General features: G+C 47.7%; 1 protein-coding gene across 3 annotated transcripts in view; it reads left to right on the top strand.

Annotated features, from left to right (window-relative positions):
• Reck (Reversion-inducing-cysteine-rich protein with kazal motifs) overlaps nt 1–22,847 on the top strand; it is a 165,829-nt gene that overhangs the window by 134,606 nt on the left and 8,376 nt on the right. For all 3 annotated transcript variants that reach the window (XM_071686912.1, XM_071686913.1, XM_071686911.1), the window contains 4 exons: nt 4,467–4,586; nt 10,695–10,833; nt 11,514–11,668; nt 11,895–12,022. In XM_071686912.1, coding sequence (XP_071543013.1) covers nt 4,467–4,586; nt 10,695–10,833; nt 11,514–11,668; nt 11,895–12,022 — 542 coding nt within the window. The remainder of the gene's footprint in view (nt 1–4,466; nt 4,587–10,694; nt 10,834–11,513; nt 11,669–11,894; nt 12,023–22,847) is intronic.

Raw genomic sequence — 22,847 nt, 5'->3', positions numbered from 1 at the left:
GGTCCAGGACTACCCATACACTGTTCCTGCATGACATACACATGTACTGGTCCAGGACTACCCATACACTGTTCCTGCATGACATACACATGTACTGGTCCAGGACTACCCATACACTGTTCCTGCATGACATACACATGTACTGGTCCAGGACTACCCATACACTGTTCCTGCATGACATACACATGTACTGGTCCAGGACTACCCATACACTGTTCCTGCATGACATACACATGTACTGGTCCAGGACTACCCATACACTGTTCCTGCATGACATACACATGTACTGGTCCAGGGCTACCCATACACTGTTCCTGCATGACATACACATGTACTGGTCCAGGACTACCCATACACTGTTCCTGCATGACGTACACATGTACTGGTCCAGGACTACCCATACACTGTTCCTGCATGACGTACACATGTACTGGTCCAGGACTACCCATACACTGTTCCTGCATGACATACACATGTACTGGTCCAGGACTACCCATACACTGTTCCTGCATGACATACACATGTACTGGTCCAGGACTACCCATACACTGTTCCTGCATGACATACACATGTACTGGTCCAGGACTACCCATACACTGTTCCTGCATGACATACACATGTACTGGTCCAGGACTACCCATACACTGTTCCTGCATGACATACACATGTACTGGTCCAGGACTACCCATACACTGTTCCTGCATGACATACACATGTACTGGTCCAGGACTACCCATACACTGTTCCTGCATGACATACACATGTACTGGTCCAGGGCTACCCATACACTGTTCCTGCATGACATACACATGTACTGGTCCAGGACTACCCATACACTGTTCCTGCATGACGTACACATGTACTGGTCCAGGACTACCCATACACTGTTCCTGCATGACATACACATGTACTGGTCCAGGACTACCCATACACTGTTCCTGCATGACGTACACATGTACTGGTCCAGGACTACCCATACACTGTTCCTGCATGACGTACACATGTACTGGTCCAGGACTACCCATACACTGTTCCTGCATGACGTACACATGTACTGGTCCAGGACTACCCATACACTGTTCCTGCATGACATACACATGTACTGGTCCAGGACTACCCATACACTGTTCCTGCATGACATACACATGTACTGGTCCAGGACTACCCATACACTGTTCCTGCATGACATACACATGTACTGGTCCAGGACTACCCATACACTGTTCCTGCATGACATACACATGTACTGGTCCAGGACTACCCATACACTGTTCCTGCATGACATACACATGTACTGGTCCAGGACTACCCATACACTGTTCCTGCATGACATACACATGTACTGGTCCAGGACTACCCATACACTGTTCCTGCATGACATACACATGTACTGGTCCAGGACTACCCATACACTGTTCCTGCATGACATACACATGTACTGGTCCAGGACTACCCTTACACTGTTCCTGCATCTTCATGAGATAACATGTATCATCACCAACATACACAAAGCTTAGATCTTCTTGAGATAACATGTATCATCACCAACATACACAAAGCTTAGATCTTCATGAGATAACATGTAACATTGCCAACATACACAAAGCTTAGATCTTCGTGAGATAACATTTATCATCACCAACATACACAAAACTTAGATCTTCATAAGATAACATGTATCATCACCAACATACACAAAGCTTAGATCTTCATGAGATAACATGTATCATCGCCAACATACACAAAGCTTAGATCTTCATGAGATAACATGTAACATCGCCAACATACACAAGCTTAGTTATTCATAACATGTAACCTCACCAACTTACACAAAGCTTAGATCTTCATGAGATAACATGTATCATCATCAACATACACAAAGCTTAGATCTTCATGAGATAACATGTAACATTGCCAACATACACAAAGCTTAGATCTTCGTGAGATAACATTTATCATCACCAACATACACAAAACTTAGATCTTCATAAGATAACATGTATCATCGCCAACATACACAAAGCTTAGATCTTCATGAGATAACATGTATCATCGCCAACACACACAAAGCTTTGATCTTCATGAGATAACATGTATCATCGCCAATATACACAAAGCTTAGATCTTCATGAAATAACATGTATCATCGCCAACATACACAAAGCTTAGATCTTCATGAGATAACATGTATCATCGCCAACACACACAAAGCTTAGATCTTCATGAGATAACATGTAACATTGCCAACACACACAAAGCTTAGATCTTCGTGAGATAACATTTATCATCACCAACATACACAAAACTTAGATCTTCATAAGATAACATGTATCATCGCCAACATACACAAAGCTTAGATCTTCATGAGATAACATGTATCATCGCCAACACACACAAAGCTTAGATCTTCATGAGATAACATGTATCATCGCCAATATACACAAAGCTTAGATCTTCATGAAATAACATGTATCATCGCCAACATACACAAAGCTTAGATCTTCATGAGATAACATGTATCATCGCCAACATACACAAAGCTTAGATCTTCATGAGATAACATGTATCATCGCCAACACACACAAAGCTTAGATCTTCATGAGATAACATGTATCATCGCCAATATACACAAAGCTTAGATCTTCATGAAATAACATGTATCATCGCCAACATACACAAAGCTTAGATCTTCATGAGATAACATGTATCATCGCCAACACACACAAAGCTTAGATCTTCATGAGATAACATGTATCATCACCAACATACACAAGCATAGTTATTCATAACATGTAACCTCACCAACATACACAAAGCTTAGATCTTCATGAAATAACATGTATCATCGCCAACATACACAAAGCTTTGATCTTCATGAGGTAACATGTATCATCACCAACATACACAAGCATAGTTATTCATAACATGTAACCTCACCAACATACACAAAGCTTAGATCTTCATGAGATAACATGTAGCATCGCCAACATACACAAAGCTTTGATCTTCATGAGATAACATGTAGCATCGCCAACATACACAAAGCTTGACTAGCAACATACGATTGAATGTAAGCAATCAGCTTGTATCTTATCCGTTATTTTGTAGAATTCGAAGTGAAACCCCTCATCATGTGGTCAGCATATCATGTATAAACCCGTCATCATGTGGGCAACATGTCATGTATAAACCCGTCATCATGTGGGCAACATATCATGTATAAACCCCTCATCATGTGGGCAACATGTCACGTATAAACCCCTCATCATGTGGGCAACATGTCATGTATAAACCCCTCATCATGTGGGCAACATGTCATGTATAAACCCCTCATCATGTGGGCAACATGTCATGTATAAACCCCTCATCATGTGGGCAACATATCATGTATAAATCCCTCATCATGTGGGCAACATATCATGTATAAATCCCTCATCATGTGAGCAACATATCATGTATAAATCCCTCATCATGTGGGCAACATATCATGTATAAATCCCTCATCATGTGAGCAACATATCATGTATAAATCCCTCATCATATGGGCAACATATCATGTATAAATCCCTCATCATCTGGGCAACATGTCATGTATAAACCCCTCATCATGTGGGCAACATATCATGTATAAACCCGTCATCATGTGGGCAACATGTCATGTATAAACCCCTCATCATGTGGGCAACATATCATGTATAAATCCCTCATCATGTGGGCAACATATCATGTATAAATCCCTCATCATGTGAGCAACATATCATGTATAAATCCCTCATCATATGGGCAACATATCATGTATAAATCCCTCATCATGTGAGCAACATGTCATGTATAAACCCCTCATCATGTGGGCAACATATCATGTATAAATCCCTCATCATGTGGGCAACATATCATGTATAAATCCCTCATCATGTGAGCAACATATCATGTATAAATCCCTCATCATATGGGCAACATATCATGTATAAATCCCTCATCATGTGGGCAACATGTCATGTATAAACCCCTCATCATGTGGGCAACATATCATGTATAAATCCCTCATCATGTGGGCAACATATCATGTATAAATCCCTCATCATGTGGGCAACATGTCATGTATAAATCCCTCATCATGTGGGCAACATATCATGTATAAATCCCTCATCATGTGGGCAACATGTCATGTATAAACCCCTCATCATGTGGGCAATATATCATGTATAAATCCCTCATCATGTGGGCAACATATCATGTATAAACCCCTCATCATGTGGGCAATATATCATGTATAAACCCCTCATCATGTGGGCAACATATCATGTATAAATCCCTCATCATGTGAGTACTATATTATTCATCAACAAATTTTGATGATCTTGTATCATGTTTAGTTTATTTTCAGTTCAGATTGTCCAAGCGAGCAGCAGCACATCATGTCTTCCTGGTATTAATGTGTGTGTATGTTGTGTGTGTGTCCACAGAGCACGACACAGAGGTGTTGGTGGGATGTGGGCTGTGTGTGTGTCATGCCAGTGAGCTGTCCTGTGTACCTCGCCCTGGCTGCAGCCCTCACATTCTACCCTCACTTCCCCTCAACACAGGTAACATATTCCTCATATGAGTTATGTTCTCAGCCTACACCTTTCATCTCTTTCATATTTCTATGTAAACATTTCAAGTTAAAGATAATCATAGCTATCATATTAGTCTTGTTCTGAACGCTACCTCACGAGCGCGGGAAGTGGCGAAAATGTAGGAATATATATATATATATATATATATATATATATATATATATATATATATATATATATATATATATATATATATATATAATTTTCTGTTTATTCTATTTTGTCGCTGTCTCCCGCGTTAGCTAGGTATCGCAAGAAAAAAGACGAACGAATGGCCCAACCCACCCACATACACATGTATATACATTCACGTCTAAACACGCTCATATACATACCTATACATTTCAATGTATAGGTGTATATATATATATATATATATATATATATATATATATATATATATATATATATATATATATATATATTTATATATATATATATATATATATATATATATATATACATATACATATATATATATATATATATATATATATATATATATATATATATATATATATATATATATATATCTTTTCTTTCTTTCATACTATTCGCCATTTCCCGCATTAGCGAGGTAGCGTTGAGAACAGAGGACTGGGCCCTTGAGGGAATATCCTCACCTGGGCCCCTTCTCTGTTCCTTCTTTTGGAAAATTAAAAAAAAAATGAGAGGGGAGGATTTCCAGCCCCCCGCTCCCTCCCCTTTTAGTCGCCTTCTACGACACGCAGGGAATACGTGGGAAGTATTCTTAATCCCCTATTCCCAGGGATGATATATATATATATATATATATATATATATATATATATATATATATATATATATATATATATATATATATTCCTATGAGTCCACGGGGAACTTTTCGTGTTTCATTTTCCCCGTGGACTCATAGGAATATCTTGATCACGCGCAAAATTGTGATCCTTTCCAATATATATATATATATATATATATATATATATATATATATATATATATATATATATATATATATATATATATATATATATATACATATATATATATATATATATATATATATATATATATATATATATATATATATATATATATATATATATTATTATATTATTATTATATTATACTTTGTCGCTGTCTCCCGCGTTTGCGAGGTAGCGCAAGGAAACAGACGAAAGAAATGGCCCAACCCCCCCCCATACACATGTATATACATACGTCCACACACGCAAATATACATACCTACACAGCTTTCCATGGTTTACCCCAGACGCTTCACATGCCTTGCTTCAATCCACTGACAGCACGTCAACCCCGGTATACCACATCGCTCCAATTCACTCTATTCCTTGCCCTCCTTTCACCCTCCTGCATGTTCAGGCCCCGATCACACAAAATCTTTTTCACTCCATCTTTCCACCTCCAATTTGGTCTCCCTCTTCTCCTTGTTCCCTCCACCTCCGACACATATATCCTCTTGGTCAATCTTTCCTCACTCATCCTCTCCATGTGCCCAAACCACTTCAAAACACCCTCCTCTGCTCTCTCAACCACGCTCTTTTTATTTCCACACATCTCTCTTACCCTTACGTTACTCACTCGATCAAACCACCTCACACCACACATTGTCCTCAAACATCTCATTTCCAGCACATCCATCCTCCTGCGCACAACTCTATCCATAGCCCACGCCTCGCAACCATACAACATTGTTGGAACCACTATTCCTTCAAACATACCCATTTTTGCTTTCCGAGATAATGTTCTCGACTTCCACACATTCTTCAAGGCCCCCAGGATTTTCGCCCCCTCCCCCACCCTATGATCCACTTCCGCTTCCATGGTTCCATCCGCTGCCAGATCCACTCCCAGATATCTAAAACACTTCACTTCCTCCAGTTTTTCTCCATTCAAACTCACCTCCCAATTGACTTGACCCTCAACCCTATTGTACCTAATAACCTTGCTCTTATTCACATTTACTCTTAACTTTCTTCTTCCACACACTTTTCCAAACTCAGTCACCAGCTTCTGCAGTTTCTCACATGAATCAGCCACCAGCGCTGTATCATCAGCGAACAACAACTGACTCACTTCCCAAGCTCTCTCATCCCCAACAGACTTCATACTTGCCCCTCTTTCCAAAACTCTTGCATTTACCTCCCTAACAACCCCATCCATAAACAAATTAAACAACCATGGAGACATCACACACCCCTGCCGCAAACCTACATTCACTGAGAACCAATCACTTTCCTCTCTTCCTACACGTACACATGCCTTACATCCTCGATAAAAACTTTTCACTGCTTCTAACAACTTTCCTCCCACACCATATATTCTTAATACCTTCCACAGAGCATCTCTATCAACTCTATCATATGCCTTCTCCAGATCCATAAATGCTACATACAAATCCATTTGCTTTTCTAAGTATTTCTCACATACATTCTTCAAAGCAAACACCTGATCCACACATCCTCTACCACTTCTGAAACCACACTGCTCTTCCCCAATCTGATGCTCTGTACATGCCTTCACCCTCTCAATCAATACCCTCCCATATAATTTACCAGGAATACTCAACAAACTTATACCTCTGTAATTTGAGCACTCACTCTTATCCCCTTTGCCTTTGTACAATGGCACTATGCACGCATTCCGCCAATCCTCAGGCACCTCACCATGAGTCATACATACATTAAATAACCTTACCAACCAGTCAACAATACAGTCACCCCCTTTTTTAATAAATTCCACTGCAATACCATCCAAACCTGCTGCCTTGCCGGCTTTCATCTTCCGCAAAGCTTTCACTACCTCTTCTCTGTTTACCAAATCATTTTCCCTAACCCTCTCACTTTGCACACCACCTCGACCAAAACACCCTATATCTGCCACTCTATCATCAAACACATTCAACAAACCTTCAAAATACTCACTCCATCTCCTTCTCACATCACCACTACTTGTTATCACCTCCCCATTTGCGCCCTTCACTGAAGTTCCCATTTGCTCCCTTGTCTTACGCACTTTATTTACCTCCTTCCAGAACATCTTTTTATCCTCCCTAAAATTTAATGATACTCTCTCACCCCAACTCTCATTTGCCCTTTTTTCACCTCTTGCACCTTTCTCTTGACCTCCTGTCTCTTTCTTTTATACATCTCCCACTCAATTGCATTTTTTCCCTGCAAAAATCGTCCAAATGCCTCTCTCTTCTCTTTCACTAATACTCTTACTTCTTCATCCCACCACTCACTACCCTTTCTAATCAACCCACCTCCCACTCTTCTCATGCCACAAACATCTTTTGCGCAATCCATCACTGATTCTCTAAATACATCCCATTCCTCCCCCACTCCCCTTACTTCCATTGTTCTCACCTTTTTCCATTCTGTACTCAGTCTCTCCTGGTACTTCCTCACACAGGTCTCCTTCTCAAGCTCACTTACTCTCACCACCCTCTTCACCCCAACATTCACTCTTCTTTTCTGAAAACCCATACAAATCTTCACCTTAGCCTCCACAAGATAATGATCAGACATCCCTCCAGTTGCACCTCTCAGCACATTAACATCCAAAAGTCTCTCTTTCTCACGCCTGTCAATTAACACGTAATCCAATAACGCTCTCTGGCCATCTCTCCTACTTACATAAGTATACTTATGTATATCTCGCTTTTTAAACCAGGTATTCCCAATCATCAGTCCTTTTTCAGCACATAAATCTACAAGCTCTTCACCATTTCCATTTACAACACTGAACACCCCATGTATACCAATTATTCCCTCAACTGCCACATTACTCACCTTTGCATTCAAATCACCCATCACTATGACCCGGTCTCGTGCATCAAAACCACTAACACACTCATTCAGCTGCTCCCAAAACACTTGCCTCTCATGATCTTTCTTCTCATGCCCAGGTGCATATGCACCAATAATCACCCACCTCTCTCCATCAACTTTCAGTTTTACCCATATTAATCGAGAATTTACTTTCTTACACTCTATCACATACTCCCACAACTCCTGTTTCAGGAGTAGTGCTACTCCTTCCCTTGCTCTTGTCCTCTCACTAACCCCTGACTTTACTCCCCAGACATTCCCAAACCACTCTTCCCCTTTACCCTTGAGCTTCGTTTCACTCAGAGCCAAAACATCCAGGTTCCTTTCCTCAAACATACTACCTATCTCTCCTTTTTTCACATCTTGGTTACATCCACACACATTTAGGCACCCCACTCTGAGCCTTCGAGGAGGATGAGCACTCCCCGCGTGACTCCTTCTTCTGTTTCCCATTTTAGAAAGTTAATACAAGGAGGGGAGGATTTCTGGCCCCCCGCTCCCGTCTCCTCTAGTCGCTTTCTACGACACGCGAGGAATACGTGGGAAGTATTCTTTCACCCCTATCCCCAGGGATAATATACATATATATATACATATACACATACACACACATACACATACATACGCACATATACACACACACACACATACATATATATACATATGAGAAATGTAAGAAACAATTTAGAAAACTGAAACTTCTAGCTTGAAATGAATGAAAAAAAAGAGAGTCACATAATGGTTCAACCTCTGGCTATATATATATATATATATATATATATATATATATATATATATATATATATATATATATATATATATACAGACATATACAAATATACACATGTACATAATTCATACTTGCTGCCTTTATTCATTCCGTCGCCACCACGCCACACATAAAATGACACCCCTTCCCCCGCACGCGCTTGAGGTACAACCCTATCTATAGCCCACGCCTCGCAACCATATAACATTGTTGGAACCACTATTCCTTCAAACATACCTATTTTTGCTCTCCGAGATAATGTTCTCGCCCTCCACACATTCTTCATTGCTCCCAGACCCTTCGCCCTCTCCCTTACCCTGTGACACTTCCGCTTCCATAGTTCCATTTTTGCTGCTAAATCCACTCCCAGATATCTAAAACACTTCACTTCCTCCAATTTTTCTCCATTCATACTGGCATCCCAGTTAACTTGTCCCTCAACCCTACTGTACAAAATAATCTTACTCTTATTCACATTTACTCGCAGCTTTCTTCTTTCTCACACTACCAAACTCAGTCACCAACTTCTACAGTTTCTCACCCATGATCAGCCACCAGCGCTGTATCATCAGCAAACAATATCTAACTCACTTCCCAAGCCCTCTCATCCATAACAGACTGCATACCTGCCCCTCTCTCCAAAACTCTTGCATTTACCTCTCTAACAACCCCATCCATTAACAAATTAAACAACCATGGAGACATCACGCACCCCTGCCGCAAACCGACATTCACTAAGAACCAATCACTTTCCTCTCTTCTTACTCTTACACATGCAGTACATCATTGGTAAAAACTTTTCACTGCTTCAGGCAACTTACCTCCTACATCATATACTCCTAAGACCTTCTACAGAGCATCTGTATCCACCCTATCATATTCCTTCTCCAGATCCTAAATGTTACATACAAACCCATCTGTTTTCCTAAGTATTTCTTACATACATTCTTCAAAGCAAACACCTGATCCACACATCCTCTACCACTTCTGAAGCCACACTGCTCTTCCCCAATCTGATGCTCTGTACATGCCTTCACCCTCTCAATCAATACCCTCCCATATAATTTACCAGGAATACTCAACAAACTTATACCTCTGTTGTTTAAACACTCATCTTTATCCCCTTTACGTTTGTACAGTGGCACTATGCGTGCATTTCGCCAATCCTCAGGCACTTCAGCATGAGCCATACATAAAATGAATATCCTTACCAACAAATCAACAACACAGTCACCTCCTTTCTTAATAAATTCTACTGCTATACCATCCAAACCCGCCGCCTTGCCGGATTTTATCTTCTGCAAAGCTTTCACTATCTCTTCTCTCTTCATTATCAAACCATTCTCCCTGATCCTCTCACTTCTCACACCACCTCGACCAAAACACCCTATATCTACCACCTGAGCTCAGCACCATCAACCGTGTAGTGTAGTAGTACATCCTCATGACTGTCTCTCCCCCTCACCACAGACGTGGGTGCTGGTCTGGTGTCCCGGACGCTGCAGGTGGGAGGTGGCGTGGCAGGGGAGCTGCCGTGTGGGTGTCCCGACCACTGGGTGCCAGTCTGTGCCACCAATGGACGCACCTTCCCCTCTGAGTGCCTTGCTAGGTAGGTACCGTTCCTCCAGGTAAAACTATCAGTTTATTGTCTTGATTTTTTCATGTTTTACGTTGAAGGCTCCAGTCACGGACCTTAATTGATGCATAGAAAGGACTGTGAAAGGGAAAATGAGAAACAAGGGAAAATATCTACGAATTCCCGGGGAAGTGAAAAACCTGTCTTTTGAAGTGTGTGGCAGGTCATAGTTATTGGGTAAGACATGAGAAGGTAAACACTTCCAAAGCTTTGATATGCAGGGAAAGACACATGTATCAAAACGGCCCACCCTTGAATTGCTGATGGCCACACAATAATCATGTGAGCAGCAGGTTGCCGAGTATTGTGTGGTGTAGCTAGTGGTGGGGGCACACAGGCAGCCAGCTCTCGTGGTCAGTAGAATATGCAGAATATTATTACATATAAACTTCTCAAATATTTGCCGTTACAATAGATATGAATCTAACAACGTATGATAATGTTTTAATACAATTTACTGCTAAGCCCAGATGGGACATACTGATGTGCATTTCTCGTTCATGTGTCATTGTACAAAAACTCTATGTGTTACATAACTAAGTTGGTCTTTTTTCATTTTTGTCATTCTTGTGTTACTGGTGTAGTTATTAGATCCAAGATAAACATCTGAAGTCGGGAGAATTACATCTTCAACTGATGTATCATTACCACAGGTGTGCTGGCTTGGATGAGGGTCTATGGAGGGCGGGAGAGTGTGGGACGAGGGACATGTGTGCTGGCGCGCGGTGTGGCCCTGGGGCATCTTGTGTTCCCGCCCCAGCCACTTGCCTTACACTACCCTCCACCCCCTGTCCTCAACACATCTGTGGTGAGTACACATGTTCAAGTTTCCCTAAAAATCCTCAAGCACCAGAACTGCCATAATGCTGGCGGTATACATGTATACACTAGCAACTATGATATACATCAGTAAGATATACATCAGTAAGATATACATGAGTAAGATATACATCAGTAAGATATACATCAGTAAGATATACTACAAAGTATGTTCACTTCCTGACTGACCAGGGTCCTTCCTATTCCCGTAATAGTTCCGCTGGAGGGCGAGTGCCCGGTGGAGGCGACGACACCAGCCTGTGACACACAAGGGAACCAGTTCGCTTCCTTGTGTCGTCTGGTGAGGGAGGGAGCCACCCTCGCCTACCTGGGTAACTGTAGCGTGAGTACCGCATGAGTCTTGATCCATGTGTCGTCTGGTGAGGGAGGGAGCCACCCTCGCCTACCTGGGTAACTGTAGCGTGAGTACCGCAAGACTGTTGATCCATGTGTCGTCTGGTGAGGGAGGGAGCCACCCGTTGATCATTGTACATGTGGGTTCATCTGCCATACATGAGTTTACATGAGACAGACAGACAACAGGAGGCCTGATTGCCCCACGCCTGGGTTGTCGGACAAAAAGATTATTTAACTTGACAAGACAAATGTAATTCCTCTCAGTTCTTTCTTAACTTATCACCGATTCATGGCTGCTGCTCATTAGCTTTCTGGTGTCCCCGTTAACGCTGACGTTTATACGTTTATCTCTAGGGTTTTTCTCAGAGTCTACCTGAATTTATGAAATATTTGTCTAAAGACTTTTGAAGGTATTGATAGCCTTAGCATTCACTACTTCTGACGGTAACTTATTTCAGTGGTCAACACACCTATAGGAAAAAAGGTTTTTTCCCACATCCGTACTACATCTACCACACACAGCAGATGCCTCTCTCCTGGTGTGTCCGTCTACCACACACAGCACATGCCTCTCTCCCGGTGTATCCGTCTACCACACACAGCACATGCCTCTCTCCTGGTGTGTCCGTCAGCCACACACAGCACATGCCTCTCTCCTGGTGTGTCCGTCTACCACACACAGCACATGCCTCTCTCCCGGTGTATCCGTCTACCACACACAGCACATGCCTCTCTCCTGGTGTGTCCGTCAGCCACACACAGCACATGCCTCTCTCCTGGTGTGTCCGTCAGCCACACACAGCACATGCCTCTCTCCTGGTGTGTCCGTCAGCCACACACAGCACATGCCTCTCTCCTGGTGTGTCCGTCAGCCACACACAGCACATGCCTCTCTCCTGGTGTGTCCGTCAGCCACACACAGCCCAGGGAAGGAGAGAGCTTGGCATGCTCCTGGGCCAGGGGTGGCAGTGAGTCACGTAGAGAGGAAGGCAGGTAGCGCCTGGCATGCTGCTAGGCCAGGTGTGGCAGGCAGGGAGGCAGGTAGGGAGGGAGGGAGCCTAGCATGTAGCTGGGCCAGGCTAGGCAGGCAGGGAGGGAGCCTAGCATGTAGCTGGGCCAGGCTAGGCAGGCAGGGAGGGAGCCTAGCATGTAGCTGGGCCAGGGTAGGCAGGCAGGGAGGGAGCCTAGCATGTAGCTGGGCCAGGGTAGGCAGGCAGGGAGGGAGCCTAGCATGTAGCTGGGCCAGGGTAGGCAGGCAGGGAGGGAGCCTAGCATGTAGCTGGGCCAGGGTAGGCAGGCAGGGAGGGAGGTTTTATGACTAACAGGTAGGGCGAGGCGTGTCATCTTGCTGTCCATGTTATAATCATATTCCCTTTTACATCTTAGATGTATGTGACCATTGAGGGACAGTAAATGGCTACAGCTCTGAACTGTGGCCATTGAGGGACAGTAAATGGCTACAGCTCTGAACTGTGACCATTTAGAGACAGTAAATGGCTACAGCTCTGAACTGTGACCATTTAGAGACAGTAAATGGCTACAGCTCTGAACTATGACCACTGAGGGACAGTAAATGGCCAGACCTCTACAGAGAGTGTAGGTCCACTAGAGAATAAGAGTGTGACATGATCCTAACCAGACCAGGTTTGGTGTAGCAGACTCTTGACCGCAGGGGAGCCATATGGTCTACGGGCCGCTACATGAATGTCACTCTTGACCGCAGGGGAGCCATATGGTCTACGGGCCGCTACATGAATGTCATTCTTGACCGCAGGAGAGCCATATGGTGTACGGGCCGCTACATGAGAATGTCAGTCTTGACCGCATGAGAGCCATATGGTGTACGGGCCGCTACATGAGAATGTCAGTCTTGACCGCAGGAGAGCCATATGGTGTACGGGCCGCTACATGAGAATGTCACTCTTGACCGCAGGGGAGCCATATGGTGTACGGGCCGCTACATGAGAATGTCAGTCTTGACCGCAGGGGAGCCATATGGTGTACGGGCCGCTACATGAGAATGTCACTCTTGACCGCAGGGGAGCCATATGGTGTACGGGCCGCTACATGAGAATGTCAGTCTTGACCGCAGGGGAGCCATATGGTGTACGGGCCGCTACATGAATGTCACTCTTGACCGCAGGGGAGCCATATGGTCTACGGGCCGCTACATGAGAATGTCAGTCTTGACCGCAGGGGAGCCATATGGTGTACGGGCCGCTACATGAGAATGTCAGTCTTGACCGCAGGGGAGCCATATGGTCTACGGGCCGCTACATGAATGTCACTCTTGACCGCAGGAGAGCCATATGGTGTACGGGCCGCTACATGAGAATGTCAGTCTTGACCGCAGGGGAGCCATATGGTGTACGGGCCGCTACATGAGAATGTCAGTCTTGACCGCAGGGGAGCCATATGGTGTACGGGCCGCTACATGAGAATGTCACTCTTGACCGCAGGGGAGCCATATGGTGTACGGGCCGCTACATGAGAATGTCAGTCTTGACCGCAGGGGAGCCATATGGTGTACGGGCCGCTACATGAATGTCACTCTTGACCGCAGGGGAGCCATATGGTCTACGGGCCGCTACATGAGAATGTCAGTCTTGACCGCAGGGGAGCCATATGGTGTACGGGCCGCTACATGAGAATGTCAGTCTTGACCGCAGGGGAGCCATATGGTCTACGGGCCGCTACATGAATGTCACTCTTGACCGCAGGAGAGCCATATGGTGTACGGGCCGCTACATGAGAATGTCAGTCTTGACCGCAGGAGAGCCATATGGTGTACGGGCCGCTACATGAGAATGTCAGTCTTGACCGCAGGGGAGCCATATGGTGTACGGGCCGCTACATGAGAATGTCAGTCTTGACCGCAGGGGAGCCATATGGTGTACGGGCCGCTACATGAGAATGTCAGTCTTGACCGCAGGGGAGCCATATGGTGTACGGGCCGCTACATGAATGTCACTCTTGACCGCAGGGGAGCCATATGGTCTACGGGCCGCTACATGAATGTCACTCTTGACCGCAGGGGAGCCATATGGTGTACGGGCCGCTACATGAATGTCACTCTTGACCGCAGGGGAGCCATATGGTCTACGGGCCGCTACATGAGAATGTCAGTCTTGACCGCAGGGGAGCCATATGGTGTACGGGCCGCTACATGAGAATGTCAGTCTTGACCGCAGGGGAGCCATATGGTCTACGGGCCGCTACATGAATGTCATTCTTGACCGCAGGGGAGCCATATGGTGTACGGGCCGCTACATGAGAATGTCAGTCTTGACCGCAGGAGAGCCATATGGTGTACGGGCCGCTACATGAGAATGTCAGTCTTGACCGCAGGGGAGCCATATGGTCTACGGGCCGCTACATGAGAATGTCACTCTTGACCGCAGGGGAGCCATATGGTCTACGGGCCGCTACATGAGAATGTCACTCTTGACCGCAGGGGAGCCATATGGTGTACGGGCCGCTACATGAGAATGTCAGTCTTGACCGCAGGGGAGCCATATGGTGTACGGGCCGCTACATGAATGTCACTCTTGACCGCAGGAGAGCCATATGGTCTACGGGCCGCTACATGAGAATGTCATTCTTGACCGCAGGGGAGCCATATGGTCTACGGGCCGCTACATGAATGTCACTCTTGACCGCAGGGGAGCCATATGGTGTACGGGCCGCTACATGAGAATGTCAGTCTTGACCGCAGGGGAGCCATATGGTCTACGGGCCGCTACATGAGAATGTCAGTCTTGACCGCAGGGGAGCCATATGGTCTACGGGCCGCTACATGAATGTCATCTCCTTGACCGCAGGGGAGCCATATGTGTACGGGCCGCTACATGAGAATGTCAGTCTTGACCGCAGGGGAGCCATATGGTCTACGGGCCGCTACATGAGAATGTCACTCTTGACCGCAGGGGAGCCATATGGTGTACGGGCCGCTACATGAGAATGTCACTCTTGACCGCAGGGGAGCCATATGGTGTACGGGCCGCTACATGAATGTCAGTCTTGACCGCAGGAGAGCCATATGGTCTACGGGCCGCTACATGAATGTCATTCTTGACCGCAGGGGAGCCATATGGTCTACGGGCCGCTACATGAATGTCACTCTTGACCGCAGGGGAGCCATATGGTGTACGGGCCGCTACATGAGAATGTCAGTCTTGGAATGCTCTTAAATCTGTCAAGTCACCCAAGGAGGCACCGGCCCAGAGGCCAGACGTGTTTATTTAGAGAATTCACAGGAGGGCTCATCTGCCTGGCCCACTACACACACGACCCTCACCACACGACCCACGACCCTCACCACACGACCCACGACCCTCACCACACGACCCTCACCACACGACCCCTACCACACGATCCCCACCACACGACCCCCACCACACGACCCCTACCACACGACCCTCACCACACGACCCTCACCACACGACCCCCACCACACGACCCCCACCACACGACCCCTACCACACGACCCTCACCACACGACCCTCACCACACGACCCACGACCCTCACCACACGACCCTCACCACACGACCCCCACCACACGACCCTCACCACACGACCCTCACCAAACGACCCTCACCACACGGCCCTCACCACACGACCCTCACCACACGACCCCTCACCACACGACCCTCACCACACGACCCTCACCACACGACCCCCACCACACGACCCTCACCACACGACCCTCACCACACGACCCCCACCACACGACCCTCACCACACGACCCCTACCACACGACCCTCACCACACGACCCCCACCACACGACCCTCACCACACGACCCCCACCACACGACCCTCACCACACGACCCCCACCACACGACCCTCACCACACGACCCCTACCACACGACCCTCACCACACGACCCCCACCACACGACCCTCACCACACGACCCCCACCACACGACCCTCACCACACGACCCCCACCACACGACCCTCACCACACGACCCCCACCACACGACCCTCACCACACGACCCCTACCACACGACCCTCACCACACGACCCCTACCACACGACCCTCACCACACGACCCCTACCACACGACCCTCACCACACGACCCCCACCACACGACCCTCACCACACGACCCCCACCACACGACCCTCACCACACGACCCTCACCACACGACCCTCACCACACGACCCCCACCACACGACCCTCACCACACGACCCCCACCACACGACCCTCACCACACGACCCCACCACACGACCCTCACCACACGACCCTCACCACACGACCCTCACCACACGACCCTCACCACACGACCCCACCACACGACCCTCACCACACGACCCCACCACACCACCCTCACCACACGACCCTCACCACACGACCCTCACCACACGACCCCTACCATTCCACCCTCACCACACGACCCTCACCACACGACCCTCACCACACGACCCCACCACTCGACCCCACCACACGACCCTCACCACACGACCCTCACCACACGACCCCCACCACACGACCCCTGCCATTCCACCCTCACCACACGACCCCCACCACACGACCCCCACCACACGACCCCCACCACACGACCCTCTCCACACGACCCCACCACACCGACCCCTACCATTCCACCCTCACCACACGACCCCTACCATTCCACCCTCACCACACGACCCCTACCATTCCACCCTCACCACACGACCCTACCATTCCACCCTCACCACACGAGCCCTACCATTCCACCCTCACCATTCGACCCTCATGCAACCCCCACCACTCGACCCTCACACAGCCCCTACCACTCGACCCTCACACAACCTCCACCACTCGACCCTTACACAACCCCCACCACTCGACCCTCACACAGCCCCCACCACTCGACCCTCACACAACCCCCACCACTCGACCCTCACACAACCCCCACCACTCGACCCTCACACAACCCCACCACTCGACGCTTCACACAAACCCCCTCCACTCGACGCTCACACAACCCCTACCCTCGACGCTCACACAACCCCCACCACTCGACGCTCCACACAAGCCCCCACCACTCGACCCTCACACAACCCCCACCACTCGACCCTCACACAACCCCACCACTCGACCCTCACACAACCCCACCACTCGACGCTCACACAACCCCCACCACTCGACCTCACACAACCCCACCACTCGACCCTCACACAACCCCCACCACTCGACGCTCACTACAACCCCCACCACTCGACGCTCACACAACCCCCACCCTCGACCGCTCACACAACCCCCACCACTCGACGCTCACACAACCCCCACCACTCGACGCTCACACAACCCCCCCACTCGACCTCACACAACCCCCACCACTCGACGCTCACACAACCCCCACTACTCGACCTCACACAACTCCACCACTCGACCCTCACACAACCCCCACCACTCGACGCTCACACAACCCCTCACCACTCGACGCTCACACAACCCCCACCACTCGACGCTCACACAACCCCCACCACTCGACCCTCACACAACCCCCACCACTCGACCTCACACAACCTCCACCACTCGACCCTCACACAACCCCCACCACTCGACCCTCACACAACCCCCACCACTCGACCCTCACACAACCCCACCACTCGACCCTTACACAACACCTACCACTCGACCTTCACACAACCTCCACCACTCGACCGTCACACGATCCCCACTACTCGACCCCCAGACGATCCCCAACACTCTAACCTCACTCGACCCCCACCACTCGACCCTCACACAACCCCTAACACTCGACCCTCACATGACCACAGGTCGGTGTAAGGGACCCCACTGTCATTGGTCAGTATGAGGGACTATACAGCCACTGGTCGAGGGCTAAGTGGACCAACATGACTGACTCATGTGGAGGGCTAAGTAAACCAACATGACTGACTCATGTGGAGGGATAAGTGGACCAACATGACCGGTTCTTGTGGAGGGCTATGTGGACCAACATGGCTGACTCATGTGCAGGACTATGTGGGCCAATATGACTGACTCATATGTAGGGCCTTGTGGACCAACATGACTGACTCATGTGGAGGGGTAAGTGGACCAACATGACTGACTCGTGTAGAATACTAAGTGGACCAAAATGACGACTCATGTGGAGGGCTATATCTACCTACATGTCAGATATATGTGGAGAGCTAAGCTGACCCAACATGACTGACTCATGTGGAGGGCTATGTGGACCAACGTGACTGACTCAGGTGGAGGGCTATGTGGACCATCATCACTGACCCATGTGGAGGGCTATGTGGACCAACATGACTGACTCATGTGTAGGGCTAAGTGGACCAACATGACTGACTCATGTGGAGGGCTATGTGGATCATCATGACTGACTCATGTGGAGGGCTATGTGGACCAACATGACTGACTCATGTGTAGGGCTAAGTGGACCTGACTCAGAAGGAGGGCTATGTGGAGCAACATGACTGACTCATGTGGAGGGCTAAGTGGAATAAAATTACTGACTCATGTGGAGGGCTATGTGGACCAACATGATTGAGTCTTGTGGAGGGCTATGTGGACCATCATGACTGACTCATGTGGAGGACTATGTGGACCAAAATGACTGACTCATGTAGAGGGCTATGTGGACAATCATGATTGAGTCTTGTGGAGGGCTATGTGGACCATCATGACTGACTCATGTGGAGGGCTATGAGGACCAACATGATTGACTCATGTGGAGGGGCATGTGGACCAGTATGATTGAGTCATGTGGAGGGCTATGTGGACCATCATGACTGACTCATGTGGAGGGCTGTGTGGACCAAAATGACTGATTCATGTGGAGGGCTATGAGGAACCAACATGACTGACTCATGTGGAGGGCGATATGGACCAACATGACTGACTCATGTGGAGGGCAATGTGGACCAACATGACTGACTCATCTTCAAGGCGTTGTGGACCAATATGACTAATTCATGTGGATGGCTAAGTGGACCAACATGAATGACTCATGTGTAGGGCTATGTGGACCAAAATGACTTACTCATGTGGAGTGACAAGTGGACCAACATGACTGACTCATGTGGAGGGCGTTGTGGACCATCATGACTGACTCATGTGGAGGGCTATGTGGACCAACGTGACTGACTCAGATGGAGGGCAATGTGGACCAAAATGAGAGACACATTTGGAGAGATATAGGGACCAACATGTCTGATTCATGCAGAGGGCTAAGTTGACCAACATGACGGACCCATGTGGAGGGCTATGTGGACCAACATAATTGAATCTTGTGGAGGGCTATGTGGACCAACATGACTGACTCATGTGTAGGGCTAAGTAGACCAACGTAACTGCCTCAGGTGGAGGGTTATGTGGACCAACAGGACTGACTCATGTGGAGGGCGTTGTGGACCAAAATGACTGACTCATGTAGAGGGCTATGTGGACAATCATGATTGAGTCTTGTGGAGGGCTATGTGGACCATCATGACTGACTCATGTGGAGGGCTATGAGGACCAACATGACTGACTCATGTGGAAAGCTAAGAGGACCAACATGACTGACTCATGTGGAGGGGTATGTGGACCAATATGATTGAGTCATGTGGAGGGCTATGTGGACCATCATGACTGACTCATGTGGAGGGCTGTGCGGACCAAAATGACTGATTCATGCGGAGGGCTATGAGGACCAACATGACTGACTCATGTGGAGGGCGATATGGACCAACATGACTGACTCATGTGGAGGGCAATGTGGACCAACATGACTGACTCATGTGGAGGGCTAAGTGGACCAACGTGACTGACTCATGTGTAGGGCTAAGTGGACCAACGTGACTGATTCAGGTGGAGGGCTATGTGGACCAACATGTCTTACTCATGTGGAGCGCTAAGTGGACCAACGTGACTGACTCAGTTGGAGGGCTATGTGGACCATCATGACTGAATCATGTGGAGGGCTATGTGGACCAACATGACTGACTCATGTGTAGGGCTAAGTGGACCAACCTGACTGACTCATGTGGAGGACTATGTGGACCAACATGACTGACTCATGTGGAGGGCTAAGTGGACCAACGTGACTGACTCAGGTGGAGGGTTATGTGGACCATCATGACTGACTCATGTGGAGGGCTAAGTGGACCAACATGATTGACTCATGTGTAGGGCTAAGTGGACCAACGTGACTGACTCATGTGTAGGGCTATGTGGACCAAAATGACTGATTCATGTGGAGGGCTATGTGGACTAACATGACTGACTCATGTGGAGGGCTAATTGGACCAACGTGACTGATTCAGGTGGAGGGCTATGTGGACCAACATGTCTTACTCATGTGGAGCGCTAAGTGGACCAACGTGACTGACTCAGGTGGAGGGCGATGTGGACTATCATGACTGACTCATGTGGAGGGCTAATTGGACCAAAATTACTGAATCATGTGGAGGGCTATGTGGACCATCATGACTGACTCATGTGGAGGGCTAAGTGGACCAACATGATTGACTCATGTGTAGGGCTAAGTGGACCAACGTGACTGACTCAGGTGGAGGGCTATGTGGACCAACATGACTGACTCATGTGTAGGGCTATGTGGACCAAAATGACTTATTCATGTGGAGGGCTATGTGGACTAAGATGACTGACTCATGTGGAGGGCTAAGTGGACCAACGTGACTGACTCATGTGGAGGGCTATGTGGACTATCATGACTGACTCATGTGGAGCGCTAAGTGGACCAAAATTACTGAATCATGTGGAGGGCTAAGTGGACCAACGTGACTGATTCAGGTGGAGGGCTATGTGGACCAACATGTCTTACTCATGTGGAGCGCTAAGTGGACCAACGTGACTGACTCAGTTGGAGGGCTATGTGGACCATCATGACTGAATCATGTGGAGGGCTATGTGGACCAACATGACTGACTCATGTGTAGGGCTAAGTGGACCAACCTGACTGACTCATGTGGAGGACTATGTGGACCAACATGACTGACTCATGTGGAGGGCTAAGTGGACCAACATGACTGACTCAGGTGGAGGGTTATGTGGACCATCATGACTGACTCATGTGGAGGGCTAAGTGGACCAACATGATTGACTCATGTGTAGGGCTAAGTGGACCAACGTGACTGACTCATGTGTAGGGCTATGTGGACCAAAAGACTGATTCATGTGGAGGCTATGTGGACTAACATGATCTGACTCATTGTGGAGGGCTAATTGGACCAACGCATGACTGATTCAGGTGGTAGGGCTAATGTGGACCAACTGTCTTACTCATGTGGAGCGCCTAAGTGGACCAACGTGACTGACTCAGGTGGAGGGCTATATGGACCATCATGACTGAATCATGTGGAGGGCTATGTGGACCAACATGACTGACTCATGTGGAGGGCTATGTGGACCAACATGACTGACTCATGTGGAGGGCTATGTGGACCAACATGATTGACTCATGTGGAGGGCTATGTGGACCAATATGACTGACTCATGTGGAGGGCTAAGTGGACCAAGATGACTGACTCATGTGGAGGGCTATGTGGACCAACATGACTGACTCATGTGGAGGGCTATGTGGACCAACATGACTGACTCATATGGAGGGCTATGTGGACCAACATGACTGACTCATGTGGAGGGCTATGTGGACCAACATGACTGACTCATGTGGAGGCTATGTGGACAACAATGACTGACTCATGTGGAGGGCTATGTGGACCAACATGACTGACTCATGTGGAGGGCTATGTGGACCAACATGACTGACTCATGTGGAGGGCTATGTGGACCAACATGACTGACTCATGTGGAGGGCTATGTGGACCAACATGACTGACTCA

This window comes from Panulirus ornatus, chromosome 43 (genome assembly GCF_036320965.1).
Source record: "Panulirus ornatus isolate Po-2019 chromosome 43, ASM3632096v1, whole genome shotgun sequence".
Classification (NCBI taxonomy): Eukaryota; Metazoa; Arthropoda; class Malacostraca; order Decapoda; family Palinuridae; genus Panulirus; species Panulirus ornatus.
The sequence above is the reverse complement of the archived record's forward strand: the minus strand, read 5'-3'. Positions and strand labels throughout refer to the sequence as shown.